General features: G+C 42.1%; 2 protein-coding genes across 2 annotated transcripts in view; one reads left to right on the plus strand and one right to left on the minus strand.

Annotated features, from left to right (window-relative positions):
* LOC104494713 (UPF0505 protein C16orf62-like) overlaps positions 1-8,388 on the plus strand; it is a gene marked incomplete at its 5' end in the record, with an annotated part of 30,310 nt that extends 21,922 nt beyond the window's left edge. Inside the window, 3 exons of the mRNA XM_010137577.1 lie at positions 447-565; positions 7,413-7,559; positions 8,118-8,388. Coding sequence (XP_010135879.1) covers positions 447-565; positions 7,413-7,559; positions 8,118-8,216 — 365 coding nt within the window. The remainder of the gene's footprint in view (positions 1-446; positions 566-7,412; positions 7,560-8,117) is intronic.
* A 3,590-nt stretch (positions 8,389-11,978) lies between these two features.
* KNOP1 (lysine-rich nucleolar protein 1) lies at positions 11,979-19,645 on the minus strand. Its single transcript, XM_010137579.1, has 4 exons — positions 18,251-19,645; positions 14,841-14,909; positions 14,280-14,357; positions 11,979-12,290 (listed from the first exon to the last, which is right to left on the minus strand). The coding sequence occupies exons 1-4, from the start codon at positions 19,643-19,645 to the stop codon at positions 11,979-11,981; spliced, it is 1,854 nt and encodes a 617-aa protein (XP_010135881.1).
* Between the last annotated feature and the right edge of the window lie 658 nt (positions 19,646-20,303).

The raw sequence follows: 20,303 nt of genomic DNA on the forward strand, positions 1-20,303 counted from the left end.
AAAAAAAAAAAAGTGGTCTCCTTTGAAAATCTTGTTTCCACTAAGTTAAAACATAAACTGTTTGGCTCGGTCCTGTTGCCGTTGAAGGTGGTGGCCATACTCTGCTAGACTGATGGGAGCAGGGAGTCTGTCTCTGTGGACTAAGTGAAAATTGACAGTATATGTCGCTTTGCATTATAGTCTAGCAGACATTTTTGAACCTGGCTGCATCCAGGAATACAGGACTGGCTTTAAGCTAAAAGATTCTTTTCAGTGTTTTGCTCCTAAACTCCAGAGGACACAGTAGGCAACCAAGTGGCAGGCACTGGAGATTATTCTGTTGGTGTTTCATGGAGGAGGGTCATTTTATAACTTGCGAATCTGGTCTTCTATAAATCGCTGGTGTTTTTAGTAGCAAAAAATGCATAGCTCTTCAGGCAGACCTAAGCTTGAATTCATCTCTGCAGTTGATTCCAATGATACCCTGTATGGTGGAGACTCCAAGTTCCTGGCTGAAATTAATAAACTGTGTGAAACAGTGATAGCACAGATCCTGGATCATCTGAAAACCCTTGGAAAAGAAGAGGTATGTTCTTGCTCATCTTGATTCAACACAAAACCAGAATTGCTTTGGAGTTGAATAAACGGACCATCTTCTTGACCAGGCATTGGTCTTTTAGAAAGCTCCAGGAACCTTACAAGAGGAAATTAAGTAACTTTATTTGTTTAAAAAGTGAGTCAATCATGTAGGCAGGCTTGTGGTGGAGAGACCTAATGATGCGAAAGAGATCAGGTAACAATTATCACCCATTTTTAAGATGCAGACTGAAGTTACCTGCCTAGCTGTACGCTGTGCTCCAGCAGTCTGATAGCAGTGACGAGCAGTGGAAGCTGTGCTGGTGTACCTGTGGTACCGGCTGTGGTGGAGCAGCAAAGGCTGTGATTCTGCTGCAGTACGGAGTGATGATTGCAGAGCAGCGTAGTGATGTTAGAGTTAGCTTTAAATTTACCAGCTTGAGTCCTTGTACAGTCTCGTTAGGGAAATACGATTCTCAGTGTGGGATAACTTTTTTTTCTTATGAGAGTCTTTCTGGCTAACGAGCTCCATAGTGCTGGTATTGCAGTTACTGGTCTGAGACAGAGAACTGGAGACAGTGCCAGAGTCAGTCCTTTGACTGCAGTATAGTTATGTGTGAAATCTGCTCCATGTCCATCCTTCCTGTTGTTTCCTCCTGCCTGTCAACTTTCTCTCTCTGTAAATCAACTCCGTTTTCTTGCCAGCTAAGTTAACAGCCTCCAATTTTGTAATGGGCGAAGTGAGAATTCACGGGTAGTCTGTTACGGGGTAAAATACAATGGAAACCACCTTTCATCAGGAGGAGTTTCAGATCCCAGACACTAGGATGAAGTCAGGAGGGAGGCCCAAAGTGGGGGGCAAGGTGTTTTGGCTTTACGCTGTACTACAGGGTTATATTTGTTCAATGTAAAATAAAGACGACTCTAGGCAGCTTATTGGATTTCTTGATTGGAGTTCAGAGGCTCTAAGGGTTCAAATACAGCTTAATGGATTGTATGTGAAAGGCAGGTGATGTTTTCTGTTTTGCTGAAATAATGAGAACTTGCTGTGCTGCTAATGTACCTATTTCTGAGACTGAACCCCTCTGAAACTTCCTAATCGCCTCTTCCTAAACTGCTGTCTACTGACAGAAATCCTGTGGCTTGTAGGCTGAAACGGGAGAGCCGGGGATGAGGAATTTGATGGAATTTTTTAGATAGCCTCTTTGCACAGTAGCCTGTAGTGTTTGCCAATACAGAATGTGTTAAGTGATACGTTTGGAGGACACTGTGCTAAGTTCAGCCTTTTCCCTGCTTTTGTTATCCTGATTATTCTTCCTTTGAGCAATTGTAGAGATCTAAAATGAATAAGTGCTTTGTTTGAATTCCTCAACATCGTTGTACACACCACCAGCAGGTGATGTGCAGGTCTTTTTCAGAACACCAACAGCAGAAAACAATCGTTTTGCACAGCTAAGAATGTCCAAGCAGGTATTTGAAGGAGATTTTTAACAGTTTTCAGGACCGTGGGTTGTATATAAAGGACTTTTTGCATCTGACTCCTATGTGGACTATGTGGGTGGCAATGGATTCTGAAAGGAGCTTTTTCTGTGCCCTCCCCGCCCCCCCCGCTTTAAAGCTTAATACTTTGAGAACTGAGATCCTGTGTTTGTTCACTGAAGCAGTTGTTGCATAGGGAACTGGATTTAAAGCTAAGCAGCATGGATATAGGTCCTTGCCCTACCTTCGCCTCTGCAGCCTTGGATTTACTTCTCTGTCCATCCTTATTTACAGAGGGGGAGCATTTATTTTGCTTCATTGAGTAAAAGTGCTTGAGAGGTTTAGATAAAAATTGTTTTGTAGGAACGAATAGTTTTTTGAGGAGCTGTTGTGGCTGAAGAAATAAAGTCAATGAGACTGTTGTCAGAGACCTCTATTTGTGCTAAAGTAGAACTGATCATAAAATTACTGTGGTATTTGGATTTCTTCAGTCTTGGTGACCTTTTATTTTTCTTCATCTTGGCTGCTCACTTAAATGAACTAGCCTCTGATGATTCTGCATTTTTATTGCTTCATTTCCTTCAAAAGCGATGAAGTAAAACAATTTTTTCTCACAATAAAATGCATTCACCAAAATGGCAATTTGGAAGAGAACGATGCATCTTATGTTAACACAGCGTGGTCTTTCCACAGTATTAGAGAATGCTTCATTTATGTGACAGACTTGGAATGGAAAATTACAGTTCTGGACAGTTCTGTAAAGTTCAAGCTGTTTCTGGTCATTAGAGCATGTACCAGTGAATCCTCTTGGCCTTTGTGTGGGTGGAAGACTAATCTTATGCTCCAGGTTTCTTAGAAATGTAAATACCTTGCCTCTCACTACTCAGGGATAAATGTCCGGATGGAGTATGTTTTATTCAAACACGAATTTTGATCCAAAACTTTAAGAGCGTGGTAGCGTGTCCTCGGCAGTCCCATGTTAGGATGGCAGTCTTCCCATGTACCGTATAATACATACTGGATTTTTATAGTAAGTATCAGAACTGGAGCGATAGGAAGTAATTTCTGTGTATGCTCTTGAGGCCTCTCCTTTCAACACATCTGATTTTTAATTTTATATAAACTTACTTGATTTTACCTGTTTTTGAATACTGAACTAGAAACATTCTCTGTTTGTGTGTGAGCATGTTTTAAATTGAGAAGAGGTTGCTAATCCTGAAGAATGTGTCCTTGGCCAAGATTTTCCAAAGGTGGTTAAACAAGATGTTCCTCTTTGGGAAGAGGGAAGCAAGAGAATTTACCTGCTGCAGTTGTCAGAAGATACTGCGGGTGGTGGAGGTGCCTGTTCTGGCAGGCTTGCAGTTTCCTGCTGGTGGCTCAGCAAGAAGAGGGGCGCGTTGCAATGCAGAACTGTGGCTGGTGGGTGCATATCAATGCCCCTTCTTTGTCTTGGAGAGTCCTAACTCCCAGGTTAATCCTTCTGTTACACCATTGGCATTACATACCGTTACATTACACATTAGCATTACACTCGGACATGCTGGTGGAGGTTAAAGACCAGAAATAGTTCAACTGGCAACACTGCTTCTGCATGTTTGTAAGATATTTGGTAAATGGTGGAAACCAAAATAAACACATGGGGATTCTGCTAGTGATCGACAGCAGGATTGGTGAGTAGGGCTTTGGAAAGTATGGTCTGATCCTCCAGGAACCTCAGGTTCCACATGGAGCACATCTTTGTTGGAGTAATTTTAGAGGGAAATCAAACTGATGAGAGCAGCACTATCGATACTGAAAGCTTTAAAAATACATGAAGGACTTTGAAATAGAGATGAGCCTACCGCAGTGCTAGTAGAGACCTAGGACTAGAGGTGTGTTTACTGCACCCTGAGCCAGCAGAAGCTGTCTCTGAGACTCTGAGTACTCTAGAAGGAGGTTCTGGATTGTTCTTTTCAAGGGTTGAATCCAAAAGAAAGCATTTTCTCTTCTGACCGTGTCAGTGTGCTAGAGGAGTGGTGAAATAGGAGATATATATCCTCTTGTGTGGTACATGAGCAGCCAGCTGCAGCTTGGTTCTTGGTATTTTCTCAAATCATTATTTCCTTTAATTCTAAATAAACTTGTACCAGCTGCTGTTGGTGCTACCTGCTTCATTTACCAGTGTTAGGACAGTTGTGTAATGAGAGAGCTGAGGACCTGCTTGCCCTGTGCAGCTCATGATCTTTTCCAGTGGACTAACAGATGTTACAAAGTTCCCAAAGGATTCATGTGAGAACTTTTAAGGAAAGCCAAGGCTGCCTGTCATGGCTCTCTTTAGGAATACCTTGATTAGGATCACAAGGATGTAACCACCAGCATCGCAATAGTGCTGGAATTAATTTCAGGCTAGGTAGTTGAGGTACTACTAGCCAGCAGATGCTGTATCAGCATGGAGACTTGGCCTAGACTGACATGTTTAGTACCTTGGAGGAGCCTTACAGGTCCCGCTGAGCTCTGCTGCCACAGATGGACTGTTACCAAGTGTCAGAGCCAGTTATTTCAAAGCTGTGCGCAGGAGCAGCAGCAGGCTAGACACACCTTCAGAGGAACAACGTATCTACACGCACAAATGCTTTTCTAACGGAAGGCTCAAGGTATCCTTATGACGTAGATGTCTGGCAAAAGTCACTGAAAGACAGGAACGAATATTTGAATTGCCAGCCAGAATTTTGTGAAATACAACATTACTTGATCTGTTATATGAAAGACCCTATTTTTTTCTGTTACGCTGTGTGAAACGTGGACGTTGCTTTGCACTTCAGTGGAGGGAGTTCCGTTCTGGGATGATGCAGTTTGTTCTTTGTTTCATTGTCAACAGCATTATTCCAAATGTTATGGAAAATGTGCTGCCTAGAAAGCTGGCAACTGTTTTTGGTGAGGGAATTGCTAGTCCCATGATGTGTGTGGTTGCCAAATAGCTGAGCTTGCTTCCTGCTTGCTGCCTGTGAATGCATCCTGTGGGTTGGAGTGCCACCCACAATTCCATCGCGGTTAGGTCAGCAGGCCTGGCAGCAGGCTGGCATAAATACCTCCCCTGGGCCGGAGGTCGGTGCCACATTACACACACATTCGTATTCCTCATCATGCGAAGCCTTATCTGACTGTTCTTGTTCGTTCTCAGACGTGCTGGGATTTACTGCATACCTGAGCCTGCCTCTCTCTCCACTTTGCATTCTGTAACTGGTGACTAGATGCCAAACCCTGGCTGTTATACCTACCCCAAAACAATGAGCGTTACTGTGCTCTCATTCTTCCAGCTTTTTTATTGTTTCTAGAACTTTTTTGAAGTATGATCCTTTTTGAAGTACATATGTTTCAGATTAGTCAAAAATATCATCCTTATTTTAAAGAATGGGGTTTGTATTTGCATTGATACTGCCTGGAAAACCTCGCTCGTGGGTATTCAGACTGGAGCCCTGCTGCCTTTGCGTTCTGCCCGGTAACCTAACTGTCCCACTTCTTCTGACAAAACCTCCAAGCAATTTCCAGGAACCTCTTTGAAGTTTGTATTCAGCAGAAGACACACAGGAATTAGATGGTCAATGGGAAAAAAATTAAGAGGTGATGCAGGTTATTTTGTTAATGCGGGATACATGGTGATGTGGCAGGCTTGTGAATAATGTGGCAAAACAGGGACTAGCTGGCTGTACCCTGTACCTGCTTTTCCCCAAAGGATGTTAGTCCTACAAGAGAAATATTACAGTAAGATTTAAGCATTTAAAACTACTTTCCCTTTTATTGTCATTTTGAGTTGTATTTCTGCTCTTTGTGTTCCTTCTACTGGACTAGGCTGATTAATTTTATTCCTCTGTCTGGTAGGAAGTGCAGTCCAGTGCTCCGAGTGATGGTTGCAGTTTTAGCCTCTAAACAGGTTTTGGAGCTGTTGGGATGGAAATTGCTGATGTAGATCCGTTACGGGATGAGCTGTCATTTGGTAGTTTCATGTGCTTACAGAACTTCTAGGGCCTCAAGCAGCAATGGGCATTGCATATGCATGTGTGGGCATGCATGGTTTCTGATGTGTCAGATTTTTTCTGCATGTACAAATGTATCGTGTGCGTCACGTACAGTAGCAGCCTGATGCTTTTAGTTTGAGGCATGTCATGTCCTCTTTTCAACTCAGCCAGTTCTTTACCGGCACGGCTTTCTCTTTTTCTGTGTTTATCTGAAAGATTGACAGCTCAGTGTGTGCCATTTCTTAGATTAATAGCGCCTGACCTCTCTTCTGCTGACAGCGAGAAGGGAAGTTAATTTACTTTCAGTCCCTTAGGGAGAGGGCAGGGGCTGCCTGGCTGCATTCGTATCCTGTCAGGAGAGCACAAGTCAGAGATCACTGCACTCCTCACACCCCAATCTCTGCCTCATTCTTCCTGCAGCTTCGTTTCTGAATGCTGTGTACCAGCCCCCTGGCGTGTATTGAGCCGAGAGGGCTGAAGTGTTTAGTAAGTTCATTAATCGAGGTGCTCAGCTGACAGTTTTGTTTTAACTGCTAGCCTGCTGCTGTGGGTTCTGTGTAAGATGGAGCTGTGCTTTTATGAGTGGTCTCTCTTGAGCAAAACACAAAGGGCAGCTGCAAAGCAGCTGCGAGGTCTCGGATGCATCCAGTAATAATTCATCCTTTTAGCCTTTGGAAACGTATTTGGTAGGAATAGGCAGAACCTGCAGTAGCATTTTAATTATTTGTTTTCCGCTTGCCCCAGATCAGGGTGGTAGGACCCTGTAAGCTTAGTGCAGGACTGTCTGTGCCCCAGAACTCCTCCACAGAGGCTGAAGGGCTGGGTGCTCCTCCCTGGTAGATTGCAGTGAATCAGGGGTCCTCCTCAAGGCCCCTTCTCCGCAGTGTTAGGGGAAGTAGCTGCAAATACATTGGTATCTCTAAAGCTTCAGTGAAAGAATGGCGGGGGAAAACGTTTGGTTAAATAGGTAAAAGCAGAATAGACTGCTGGAAAAAGCCTGAAGTTGCATTAATCCAGATTGGTGATAGTGGTCCCTCTAAAAAAAGAAAAAGCCCAGCATATATAGCTATGGTGATATAAGTGCAAGCTTGGTTGGTGGGAGGGTGATTTCTGTGCAGCTGTAGGGAGTCTTGAGTTAAGCGTGTGTCAGAGCTCCGGTGCTGTGCCAAAGCGGTATGAGCTGTAGGAGTCTTGTGCAGTTGTTTTATTTACAGCAGCTTAGGTTCATTCACTACTTACTGCATTTTGAATACTATGCCCATGTTCTTGTGTCTGTAATGATTGCTGTGGATTACAAAGTGAGTATAACCTGGCGAGGTTATGCTGCATATTTTGGGATGACTATACTGTAATATAGGAATATTTCATATTTTTTCATTACAGACCCTAAAGCGACAGAGCCAGCTGGCACTCTATTTCTTTAACACTATTCTAGCTCATGGGGATCTACGAAACAACAAACTAAACCAGCTGGCAGTCAATCTCTGGAATCTTGCTCAGAAACACGGCTTTGCTGACACCAAGACTACGGTAAGAAAAAAGGATAATGCAGAGAAATTTTAGTTCTTGGAGATCTTTTTCAGTTCCTCATTTGGGAAAAGGTACCAGTTTCTTGATTTGCATAAGCCTATTATCTTCTACAAGTTCCTCTCTTTAAAAAAAGTGATTCAATGAGCTTAAAAAAAAATACTTAAAAATATTTTTAAGATACTTCTTAATGAATAAGCAGGTTATTTCAAGTGCTCTGTGTTCTTCTAGCACTTGTAAATGTATTTCACACATTATGGAACTTGGAAATCTTGGGTGCTGTAATTTGTTCTCAGTACAGAAAACTCTCCTTAGGAGAAATACAGCATTTTTATTTAGTGGAGGAACTGCGTGGTGTAAGCTTGGAAAGCAGCATTCTGGAGCCAGTAAGGAAGATATACGTGATAGCAAAATCTGGAGTAAGAAATGCAAGTGCTCATGTAGCCAGTGAAATTTAGGAAAAATCATCAGAGTGTCTATTAAAACACCTTCACATAGATTAAATGATGGCCTATGACATAAGGCAAAAAAAATCTAAAAATATGTATCTTCTCATACTAGGTGAACACACTCGAATACATCAAGAGGCGAAGCAAACAACCTGAACTGAGTCATTTCACAGACTTGGCCCTTCGGCTTCCTCTGCAGTCCAGGACCTGATGAACGCCTGTTTTCCAGGCAGTCAGTCTGTACGAGAGAGCATGTAGCCACGGCCAACATTCACGGATCTAGATTCTGACTGGCGGATTTCAGTGTATTTTTATTTTACTTAGTGTGACAGATTTACTTGGACACAGGTAAAGGTAAAACTGTTCTGAGTGCAATAATTTAACCTGAATTTCTGTTTCCAGTTTTGCCACTATATTCTTATTTTAAATGCTGACTTAGATTCAGCAAAGGGTTTTTTGAACCTCTGTGGTTGCAAAAGCATTTCAAAATCTAATCTGTTGTCATTTTAGCAACAAAGGCAGAAGATAATCTGCACGGATCAATTCACAGCCTCCAAACTTCATCCCACTTGCAGAATACTCTTTCTCCTCTGTAGAAAGCAGCATTTCAGTGTAATAATCCTACTAAGTCGCCCTTCTGCTTTGGGATGCTGCCAGCATTTGTTAGGTCAGTTCCAGTGGAAGAGAAAAATGGCCGAGGTGTTCCTGTTCTGATTTCTACAGTACGTTTTCACAGACATGTTTATGCTTCCATTTTTGTTCCGTTGGTGTTTTGTAAAATGGAAGGAATCTTTTAAATGTTGTCTGCAAAGGAAAATGGAAATGTATGCAAGTACTCTATATTCACAAAGTACACTGTCATTGAATAAAACTCTGTGCGTTCCACCTGTTTGTTCTGGGGGAGTTTGTGTATATGAATTTATCACCTTGCCCTTGTGGAATTTAGTGAGATGTGCTGCTGCTACTACACCTAAGAAAACTTCACTCTCGCCACTTCTGTCCCATGGTACGGAACCACGTTGAGATCTTGCATCTATTGCTGCTTTTGCTTAGGAGTAAGTATTTTAATGAGCTTTTAAATCCTTATGTGGATATTAAGATACATCTTTGCACAAAAATGATTTATTTTGTTAAGGCTGAACAAAGCAATCAGTTTCGCTAGAACCCTCTATTTCACTTAGTGAGCTGGTAATAAATACCACCCAAATGATTAAACTGTTCCTGTTGCATGTTTTTCATCTCCTCAGTGGTTACTGAAGCAGAGTACATCTAAAATACGTATTTTGTGTTAAGGTTGTAAAGAACTGAACTAGGACCCTTTGGTCCTGGTACAGACTATATATGTAAGCTGAGTAAAACTGCAGGAATACAAGATAATTAGGAAGTGGTATCAACTTGATACCAAACCTTCAGTACAGGACTATTTTAGTTATACTGATTTTACTTAAAGAATTCTGTTTATATTAATTACAGATAATGAAATGATAGTACTGCATATGTTGCCATGTTCCACTGTAATTTAACTTTCCTTCTTGCTGCAGCTGCACAAAACAACTCTCAGGAGCACATAGATGATGCTTCCTGTTGGGCTTGGAAATGTAAACAACGAACTGGGTAAGTGGGGTTAAACTCTGAGCTCTCTCAACGGCCAAGTGGGTGGCACTAAGCAGCTGTGGTATGGCAGAAGTTGCCCTCTGGAGGCAACAGAACTGCTCTAAACCCAGTGCAGAGTTGTTTCAGATCCTGTAAAATGGAAACTTTCACAGCAGGCTTACAAATGTCCCCCCCATGCCTCTTCCCCACACAGGCACCAATTTTTGCCTTTAGCTTTTGAGCACAGTGTAACTTTGGTTTCCCTACTGATGCAAGACTGCCATAGGAACTTCTCCCAGAGTTTTACTACTGCTATTTATTAGTGCAAAAATAGCTCCATGACAGGCAGAAAGCTCAAGTTAGTTGTCAGGAGCAAACTCTAAACATCTAGCTGAGGAGCTAACGCAACCACTAATAAACTGCTTTGGCTTACTTCCATGTTAGAGCAAAATTAATTTTAGCTGAAGCACTCTACTTATTACAGACCTCCTCCTCCTTCTGTATATAGCAGATATAGAGGCCAGACCAAGTTTGTCTGCTTGATAAAAGCTCATCTTTTTCCCCAGGTCTCTTGTTTTTCAAACAATGTCATTGTCATGTGTGCACTGTTATGAAGGGCAAGGTGCCAGGCCATCCACAAAGCTACAGCTGAGCAATGCACTGGTATAGATTATGCTGTTCTACATGGGAACGAGTCCTTGTGGCAGTGCAAGGCTAGGACTAGCACCACCTTTAGCATCTTCCTCAGTGGCAGTGCGAGCTCTGCAGCAGAACGCTGTACATGCTGTCCCTCTCCTCCTAAATGAAGTTGCTAGTTGACATTTTCCTACCTGTTCCTTTATTTTAACTCAGGCAAGTAGTTGAGGGCCTGAATTCAACATTTATCTTAAATGAGAAAGCAGAACCTCCGCTACCTGAAGTAAAGCAGCAGCAGAAGCCTAGAAGGGCTGGCTGCAGCCAGTCCCTGAGCTGGAGAGCATTGGTGCAGAACAGATTCTCCCTGAGGTAGTGGTGGTTTTAATGACACTCTGAAGGCAATGGTTTCCTCCCTGCAGGAGGTGGTTCAGCATTGCTTTCTCTTCCCAAATATGGGAGTGGCTTCATGGCAACCCCCTTAAGCTGGAACCTCTGCAAAATTTTCACTTTCCCTCAGGAGCTGCCCAGAATGTGCTGGAACTAACTGCTGTTTTGTTAAGTGTATTTTCTGCTGGAGGCAGCCACTTTCAGGTAGGTCAGTCTACTGGAGAAGACTACTGTGGAAAGTGAGGTCATGCTAAAAGAGCAAGAAATTTAGTAGTCAGATGGCATAATCTTATCAAAAAGGAGTTGGCGTGATCTTATCGAAAAGGAGTGATTCGGCAGAAAAACAGAGAGCTGGGTAAGTAGAGACAGTAACCTAATTGTGGAAGGCTGGAGTTCTCCTGCAAGTCAGACACTGTTACGCTGGAGCAGGCACGTACGTAAGAGGTGACAGGCTTGTCCTGCTTAAAAACCAGAGCTACACTAAAACTTAACAGCACTGTCCCCCACTGGCACAGCCAGTAATAAAGTACGTGACAGTTTTTCACTATGTTTTTGTGATGTCGACACAGACCAGTGCTTTGGACTCTTGAATTCTGGAAACTACATACACAATGCAGTCTCCTGTTTTGTACACTTATGAGGAAGCCAGTGGAAGTGTCTGAAAATCCAGAGGTTAGAAATTTCATTCACGTTGGTGTGTGATGACCCCCGTAAGCACATTATCAGAATTACCTTGCTTTCCAAATTTAGGAAGTCTAGACCCATATATTTGGTGCTGTTATCCAGAAGGCACTGACCTTCATTTGATCCAAGTGCCAGAGCATAGTTAAAATCCAGAGGATGTTCAATGCTCTTCATGATTATAACGAAGACACTAATATTTAAGAAACTACTTTGAGTTAAAAGTCTCCTCTCATCAAATTTGTAGGCATGCCTACTTTCTTCGAAGTAAAACGCCATCACTTTGTACCACTCGGTGGAAAAATGTGAGGATCTGACAGAACACTAAAATCCTTCTGAATCACTAAGATGTAGCTAGAAGTAAGTTCATGAAACCGGCATTTTATAAAAATGAACTAAGTTTCGCCTTGTGGCAGGCACTGCCCACATACCTTCAGTCTTTGAAGAAGGCCATCTCTTGCCTCGTAGAAAACATTGGAAATGTTACAAAAACTTACTGTTAGCTGATGTGAGAACCCAGCTCCACATAATCTGGAGTATGCGGTTGAAAACATGTACTAGAAGTGCCTCAAGTCAAATTTCTTAAACAGTTTATATTTTATTTCAAGTAAAAAGATGTGGAAAGTAAAAAGGAATCTGCCTGTTGAACTTTCATTCCTTTTATTACTTCAGAGTTTTAATCTTCAAATTTTATAGATCTAGTTGTATATTTGTCTATGTACACTTTCTTGGTTGCAGCAGGCTGAAATCCAAGACCAGTTCCTCTATGTTTTTTCAAGTCCATTGCTTTATCGAACTCCATCTTCAGAGCCTGCTGTAACTTCTCCTCCCCTTCCCTGTTCAGAGCCATATTCGGTTGGTTTGTAGTTGTGGAGAGATTTTGGATAGGCACAGAGCCCTTTTTAAAACCACCCATCAGTCTAAAAAACTTCATTCCTCGCTCAGGACTTTGGAAAGCAGCTGTACTCCACTGGCCGAACTTTGTATCCTGCAAAGCAAAACAAGGTTAGTGCTAGAATTAAATGCTACCAAGACCAAGGAATATAATTTCTGCTGGGTAGTGTGAGAACAGAACTAGCTACAGAAACGCGAAGGGCTGACCAAGCTGGGAAGCAGTCCTTCCGCAGGCAGTACCTCGAGAACACGACAGAAGAATGATGTAAGCCCACATGAGTTCATTGGCATTTCAGTTCACTTAACCTGCAGACGGGGTTTAATGCACTTTCAGAATCTCCTTTCCCTCTGTCTTTAGGAATCTCGGCTTTTCTGCTCTCTGGATAATATTTACCTAGCTCAAAGAGCCAGACATTGCCCCATCATTTCTCTTCTGTTCAGACAACTGTCAGACTTAATCCTCTTTCACTCTGTCACTTCGTACATGTTGCAAGGGTGCGAAACTGCGGGCACGCTCTTAGCCAAGAGGACTAAATATAGTACTCGGTGAGCCTCCCCTCCCTCACAGTTTGCTCTATTCTCTTTATTTGCTGTGTTTGCCTTTCACTGTATTCTTTGAACTAGTTCACTCCTCCAGGATTTTTATTTTCTCTGCATATACTGGCTCCTTTCCGAGAATATAGCCAAGTAAAATCAGAATTCAGCCATTTGTGGATAACCCAAGATACATCATGTGATTTGCAAAGTTTGGGAACTTTTGGCCAATAACAAGCTGCATTATCTGAGGGTCTCACTTGACTCCTGAGCTATAGCTAGGAGCCATGCACTCATTACTATTTTTGGCAGGAGAGCTACTCCCAATTTTATCTTTAAAGTTGGGGGTGATATTAAATGGAAGAATGTTTCATCATTAATTAAATAGACTGAGCTGGCTACATCAAAGGGAAAAAATGAGACTAGTGGTGTGCTTATGTAAGCCTGAAATCCTTCCAATTGAACAGTTGAAGCTTGCATGAAACAGTCATTCTCCACTAGACAGCCACCATGACACACAGCATGCTACACAATATTGCAGGCCAACTGTAGCAGGATTTTTAAGTTTAAAAAATGCAAAGCTGGAGTATCATTGCCTATCCCAGGCCAGAATACCTGCCATTAAAAGAAAGCTAACCATAATATTTCAGTATTTTTGTCGTGCTCAAAGACAAGTTTCTGTAAAGCCCAGGTCTGTGACAGAGACATAAATGTATGTCCTCCCTTTGGAACGGGAGACAGCCACACAGATGCAAAAATAATTATGGCTTGTCAAACCCTGTAATTTTTTGAAGTGAATTGCTGGCAGGCGCTACGCATAGCTCCTGCTGCAGCATTTCCAGCTCAGTGTTTGTGAAGCTGATGAATTAGTTTTCATTGCATCTATTCATCTGCATACGACACAACAGAGACAGATCAGCACCAAAGAGCTGACATCCCCTGCCAAGGGTGACACTTTTCTCAATGACTTCAGAGACTATTAGACAGTTGCAGCTCCAAAGCTATTGCAGTCTGCCTCCTGCCACGTAAAAACCTTCAGGGGTTGCTTCTGGCATTTATCTGAGGTATATTCCAACTTCCTAGGCATAATGGCAGGTCGTGCAAAACAACCAAGAACCCTGAATTACTAGCAAAGCTTTATCTCCTCTGAATCTTTTTACCCTGCTAAAACTACTGCAACAGCTTCCACTGCCTTCCTGTAAACCTGTCCGGAGCAGGCTGAGTACAAGGCAGAAGCAGCACAGTCAGCAGAAAGTCTTCTGTAGCAATTTGTCATGACTCGTTCTCCAGAGGAACCAGAGAAAATGCTGCTTTTGAGGACTGATGATGAGAATTAAAGCACTGTACAACACCAGGTGCTGTGGAGTTCACTGGTCACTCTCCTGGGATTGTACTAACTTGTTCTATAGCATGACCTGAGATTTACAGTCAGAAAACTTACGCCAAGCCTGGACCCGAGACACATACAAAAACAAGTGCAGGGCTTTTTTCAGGATCTTGCTTTGGGACGCAGTATTTCCATCACATCACTGTCTCAGTTCATACATACCCGTTCTGCTTTGGGACTGCAAACCTTAGTTTTGCCAGATTCTCTATCGATTTCTTCTTGCAGAGCCTGCCGCCTCACCTGGCGTGCAGAAAAAACAGCATAAGACGCTGTCTTCAGTGTGTTAAATGACACAATGAAGAGATAAGAATAAAGTAATTAGTATCTTCAGGATTTTGCAAAGGTAATTACAAAGTTGCATGTGATCCTTCTACGCAACACAAGAACTGTGATATTTTCTAGTGGTATTTGAAATGAACATTTTGCTGTATCAGGTATGTTTAATCTTCTAACTGCAGGTAACGGGTGCGCTCAAACTGCCAACACCGATGAGAGGCAAAGAAACCTGTATTTAACCTAATAAGCTACTTAGACGCTTCGGACGTTGACTGCAGCTGCGTATTTCAGACTCGCCCCATGGAAGGTAAAGCACATTTCAAGCAGAGCTCTATTTAGGAAAGTCTTGGCACAGAGGAGCAACAAAGCAGGGGTTCTGTTCCAAATTCTATACATACATTAAACGCTAACTTGCTTTAAATCTTACACAATTAAGCCAGAGTGTACCTTGTCTATATTAACTTCATCACAGTTTCCTTTTTTTTCCTGCACAATGGTTACATCATCCAGATGTTCCTGTAAAACAGGAAAAAGCTTGTATGAGTATTTTTATCTATTCTGGTTAATTAGAATTTACACAGCTCTGACCACAAAAAACCACTAAGCAACGCAATAGTACTGTTCTGGGGCAAGAAGAAATAGATCTAAGCTAGAAGTGCCAATTAAACCTGTGTATTTTATGGAGAGACTTTCTCCCCAAGGAAGAGATCCTTTTCTTCACAAAGAGGATGAGGGATTTTTTTAAATTTCCACATTAAAATGGAACTGCCAACATCACTGGCACATACAGTAACATTTGCAGACAGTGTCATTTCAAATTAAACCATTTCATAAAACTTTAAATTTATACTTGAAATGGGGGACAGAGTGGAAGTTAAAAAAACCAATCAGAATTGGTGGCACGATAAAGGCCATTCTGAAGGCATAGGACAAGCTTGAGGCATGTTGATCCTGCTAGCAATTTAAAAAAACCCAAACCAAACAACCCAACAACTGAGAGGCAGCTGCACTGTGCTCCGTCTCGTACAAACGCAGAGTAGATGATGGTCCCCAAGGAGCTTCTGGTCTGGAAAGAGCACAGGGAGAGGCAACACAAGTGTATCCTACAGTGGCAGCAAACAGCATGTTAGTTCCCCATCTCTAGGGTGAAGAACCGGGAGCTGATGTGAAGAGACAGAGCAGCTCCGGCAGGAATGGATGGGCAGGAGATAGATCAGTGGCAGAGTCCACAAGCAGCCAGATCCTGGTAATTCTTCTGCAAAGCGCAGCCCTTTAGCTCTTGGCCCCACTGACTGGAGTTTCTAGACCACTGCCCCCAGCCTGCCTTTTCCAAATCTGTCTGTAATAAGGATAACATTTTGGGGCATCCAGTGGAGCAGCACTACTAAGTCCAGCGTACTGGTAAATTAGAGCCATAAGCTTTAGTCCAGCCTGGAAAAGGTGGCCCAGAGGAAGATCTATTGCTACACCTACCGTAACAATCGAAGCATGAAGTAGCTGTGGAACACTAAGACAAGGAAAAGATTTGTAACATACTTCTGTCAGCAGAAGCTGCTGTTACTTTTTTGAGGCTTTACAGTTTTATTTAAAGCCACAAATAATTTACATGAATGTTTTCCAAGGCTACCTTTTATACACTGATTTCACACACACACGAGTACATGCACCATTAAAAATGTGAGACCACTGTCTGCAATAAGGAGAGCTCGTTTTCTCTGATGAAAAGAAAAAAGAAAACCATACCAAAAAACCCCACCCCAGTTTACTTCTAGATGGCCTGGTACTGACTTTTCAGATCTATTAGGACAAGCAGGAAAACTGTGGTGACTGGATTCTGCGAACAGCTGCAACATACTTGGGTTTTTTTAGCTGGAAGGTGAAGTGGCAGTCGAAAAAGAGTGTGCCCCCACCCCTGCTAATTTACGGCATGTGGCTGACCTGTGTGAAATACTGCAGACTAGAAAAGTTACAGGACTGTGGAACAGCTACCTGCAAAACTGACATTATCAGCCATTTATTACAGCATGTCTTTTGGCCTGGCAGGAACTAGATTTCTCTGGAAGTGATTTACCCAGACTTCTCAATCTTCAGGAGAATTTCTCTCAAGTACTTTTTATTATTGAAGGGCAGAGCTGAATACAAGAAAGACAAAAAACATGCATCGCCCTACACCCTTCTCCTCAATTGTTTGCAAGGTATTTGCTGGGTTTTCCTTTATAATTGGTCATGCAAGTTTACTTGTCATTGTTGGGCTTATCCTGCCTCCACAGAACGTGAGCAGCTGCAGAAATTCAAGTAATGCCTCAAAAACTCAATGTCAATTTAACTAGAAAATACACCCAAGCAATAAAACCATCTTGTCCTTTGAAAGGTCAAAGGAAAAATCTAAGTAAAAAGCTCCAAACGTCTGCTCACCTAATGACTGGTAAGTACACACATCCTCCCGACGCAAACCTCTGTGGAAAAAGCCTGTATTTGGGTCTCCATGAAGAACCTGCTTATATAAATCTGTATTTAATTCTTAGCACTGGACACAAGAAAGCTGCCAGGCTTCCACAGAACAAGAAACTGCGTATATGAGTGTGTAACAAAGCACAGCAAAGCGTGAAGTGTGCTTGAGAGGCAGCTAATGCTACACCTGGTATTTCTGTAAACTGCCCCAAGTTTACAAAAGTCTTCAAGTCTTCTAGTCTTTATCAACTAGTGCTGGACTTCTGAACAAGCCAAGCTTTCAAATTTCTTGACAGGAAACAACTGGAGTGCAGTTTCCCATTACCTATGAAAATAAAAGCAAGCTCCTAGTGACTAGCAATGAGCTGTTTTAAAGTTGATTAAGCAGCTAAAAATACAGATAGATACCTGCTGAGTGTCTGAGCATCTCACAGATTCTCAATGAGAACAGAGGTTAGGCATGTAGCTACTAACTTCAGGCACTTAAATAGCTTTAAAATGTGGCCCTAGTCAGATAAAAAAAAAAGAAAAAGCAAAAAACTAGACCTTAATAGCCTAATTTTTTGGGGGGAAAAAAAGAAATCGCTGTATTTCAAGTCTTCCGTTGGTTCCTCTCCACGTTAGTTTCCCCTCATTAGTGACAGTATGGCAAGAGCTGGGATGGGATTTTCTTTAACAGTCTGGAGACAACTGCAGTTACTTTCAGTTATAATTTACACAGCGCTTACATCTATTTTATTCTTGCATAGATATGGTTTTTTAATTAACAATTTGTGTTTAGGGTGATCCCTAGTATTTTTCTACTAGAATTTATACATTGGTGTTCCAGGCCTAGTCTACATTTATGATTCTTGGGATGTTCTCTGAAGTTTTGTCCAAGTTAGTTAACAGGTTTGGACTCGATTCCTCCCTTATTTCTAAAATTACGCAAATCCAGCATTAACAGCAGCAAAAGCCTGAGGAAAAGTCTCACACAGTTAGATGTGCTGATGCTGCCAATGTTCACCAACCACCTCAGGTGAAATGACATGGGATTAAAATCCTGTTTATAGGAGGGTTGCCACTTTGCTAAGCCCAGCTGAAGGAGGGAGAGAGGACTGTACATACTAGTTTTGTTTTGTGCCAGTACTTGCTGTTAGTTGCAATACTAATGTTTTCACAACTGAAACCCTCGATGACTACAGCAGCAGGCGTTAAAAAATGCTTTCCCATGTTCTCAGCTATTGCACATGGAAATCAGATCAGCTGATGCTGCTCTCACAGCGCGGAGGAGGCCCCTGTTGACCTAAATGTAACCTAAGGGTCTGAACAGGCAGAACAGCCCCCAAAATAGGAAACTGTCGACCTAAAAAGCTTTCAGTGCCTTAGCAGGAGGGTGCAAAGATGCCCTCGTCTTTACAGCTTACCAGTGCCTCATTTCCCACGACTTCTCTTTTGATCCTTTTTGTATTTGCTTTTGAACCTGGTTCTTCAGCAGAGTCCTGTGGTGCTGCTTTTTTTCTTTTTTTCCTTTTTCTGTCACAGAGCATATGATTATTATTGCATAATACCCCATCTAGAGCATCCCCTGTGACACATTCAGCTCGCTTCATTTTGCTCGCTTTGTTCTTTTTATTGCTTTCTAGTAGCGTTTTTCTTTGGGTTTTAGATACACTACTGTTGTTTAAAGAAACTTTTGAATATGTTATTTCCTTCTTCTCTTCCTGAATCATCTTCTTCTTCTTGGTAACTTCAGCATCATCCTTGATACTCTTCCTGCTTTTTTTTCCAGAAAGTTTTTCTTCCTCAGGCTCAACTTCTTGCTGTGCTGCGAGATGCTTATCAGGAACTCTGTGACTGCAGTCTCGATTATCTTCACATATTAAAGAAGAAACATCTTTGCTTCTCTTCTTCCTCTTGGTGTTTCTGATACTTCTGGAGTTCTCGGTGGTGTCCTCTTCCTCTCTAGCTGCCAGTGTAAGCTCCTGGAAATGCTTTCTTTGCCTTTTCCTGAAGTCCCTTAATGCAGCAGGGCTACCAGGAACTCCACAGATGTTGTCCTGATTATCTGCGAGTGGTAAAAAGGGGCTGGACTTACCCTTCTTTTTCTTCCTCTTCTTTCTTCTCAAGTAACTCTCCCCATCACCCTGGATAATACCTGTTCCATGGTTTTCACCCATAAAAGATGCTTCTTGTGAAATATATTTGTGTGGTTTTTTAGAAACTTGTTCAGACTGTTTAGGTTTGCTGTCCTGAATGTCCTCCAGTGAAAAAGGAAAAATGCCTCTCTTCTTTTTTTTCTTAGGTACTTCACCATCCAGTTCCAAATTCAAAGCAGTATTCTTTCTGCTTTTTTTAAAAGCGAATCCATTTTCCTTGATACCATCTGTATCATGATTTGAAAGCTCCACATCACTACTGTGATTATTCTTCAGTGATAAGGAGGAATGACATTGGGCTTCTTTCTTATTCTTTTTTGGAATTTTAATTTGTTCCCCTGAATCTCCTTGAAGTTCTGAATCCAGATGGCCGCCTGCATTCACAAAGCTTTCTGAATGTGCTCCTTTCCGTAATTCAGAACCAGCTTTCTTTTTCTTCTTCTTCCTCTTCTTTGTTTCCAGTTGGGCTAAACATTCATCTTCGTTTACATTTTCCTCTTTCCTTACCTTTGTTTTTATCTCAAGGTGGTCATCATCCTCAGTTTTAATGACAGTTTGAACATCTTTCTCAATTTTAATGGTAGTTCGGCTCCAACTACTTTTCACCTTTTTCTTCTTCTGTACAGGTTCCTCATGAACTCTTTTCTTTTCCTTTATTATCATTCTAAAAAAAAAAAAGAAATTGAGATGTTAGTGCACCGCTTCAACAGATGACCCAAGTCCTAGGCTATTTGGTCTTCCTTTATTCTGAAACCATTCCAGATCTCTCATTGTGCCCAGCCTGCTTTTTCTAATTTCACAACCTGCTTTCCGTGATGGAGGGAACCAGGACTGCACGCAGCCCTGAAACCGTAGCCTGCTGGACTGCTCAAGGGGTGATCTTCTGTCTTGTTCTTTAGTGCTCTCCCAGTTTGTAACTTTCTGTTTGTCTTTTTGACAGCTGCCCATCATGACAATTTCACAGAAATATCTACCCTCTAAAAATCTTTCCTAAAAGACAAAACACGCACTTCTTGATTTACATATATGTATAGTTAGGGTGGGTTTCCATTCACTTTATTGCCCACTTAGCATTACAAGGGCCTTTTAAGGTGCCTCAGTTATTACCTTGAATTTGCTTCTTCCTGGGATTTCTTGCCCTTGCTCTCCGTTTCCCTTCTCGGGACATTTATGCCTGTAAGCAGGTTACGCAGAGGCGCCTCTGGCACCCACCCGGTGGCACCTCCTGCCTTCGCTGAGACAACTATCGACTTCCCGTCTTTTAATCAATAGCTAATCCACAGGATTTCCTTCCGCGCCTCTGGCGAGGCGCCCTGGCTCG

The sequence above is a fragment of the Buceros rhinoceros genome, unplaced genomic scaffold (genome assembly GCF_000710305.1).
Source record: "Buceros rhinoceros silvestris isolate BGI_N320 unplaced genomic scaffold, ASM71030v1 scaffold13246, whole genome shotgun sequence".
Classification (NCBI taxonomy): Eukaryota; Metazoa; Chordata; class Aves; order Bucerotiformes; family Bucerotidae; genus Buceros; species Buceros rhinoceros.

Excerpts from the sequence above, each read along its gene's own strand:
- KNOP1 (XM_010137579.1), bottom strand. The coding sequence starts at position 19,645 with ATGATAATAAAGGAAAAGAAAAGAGTTCATGAGGAACCTGTACAGAAG. Across the intron at positions 14,910-18,250 it reads TCGTGGGAAATGAGGCACTG|GAACATCTGGATGATGTAAC; the intron begins GTAAGCTGTAAA and ends CCTGTTTTACAG. Across the intron at positions 12,291-14,279 it reads GCAGTCCCAAAGCAGAACGG|GATACAAAGTTCGGCCAGTG; the intron begins GTATGTATGAAC and ends TTTGCTTTGCAG.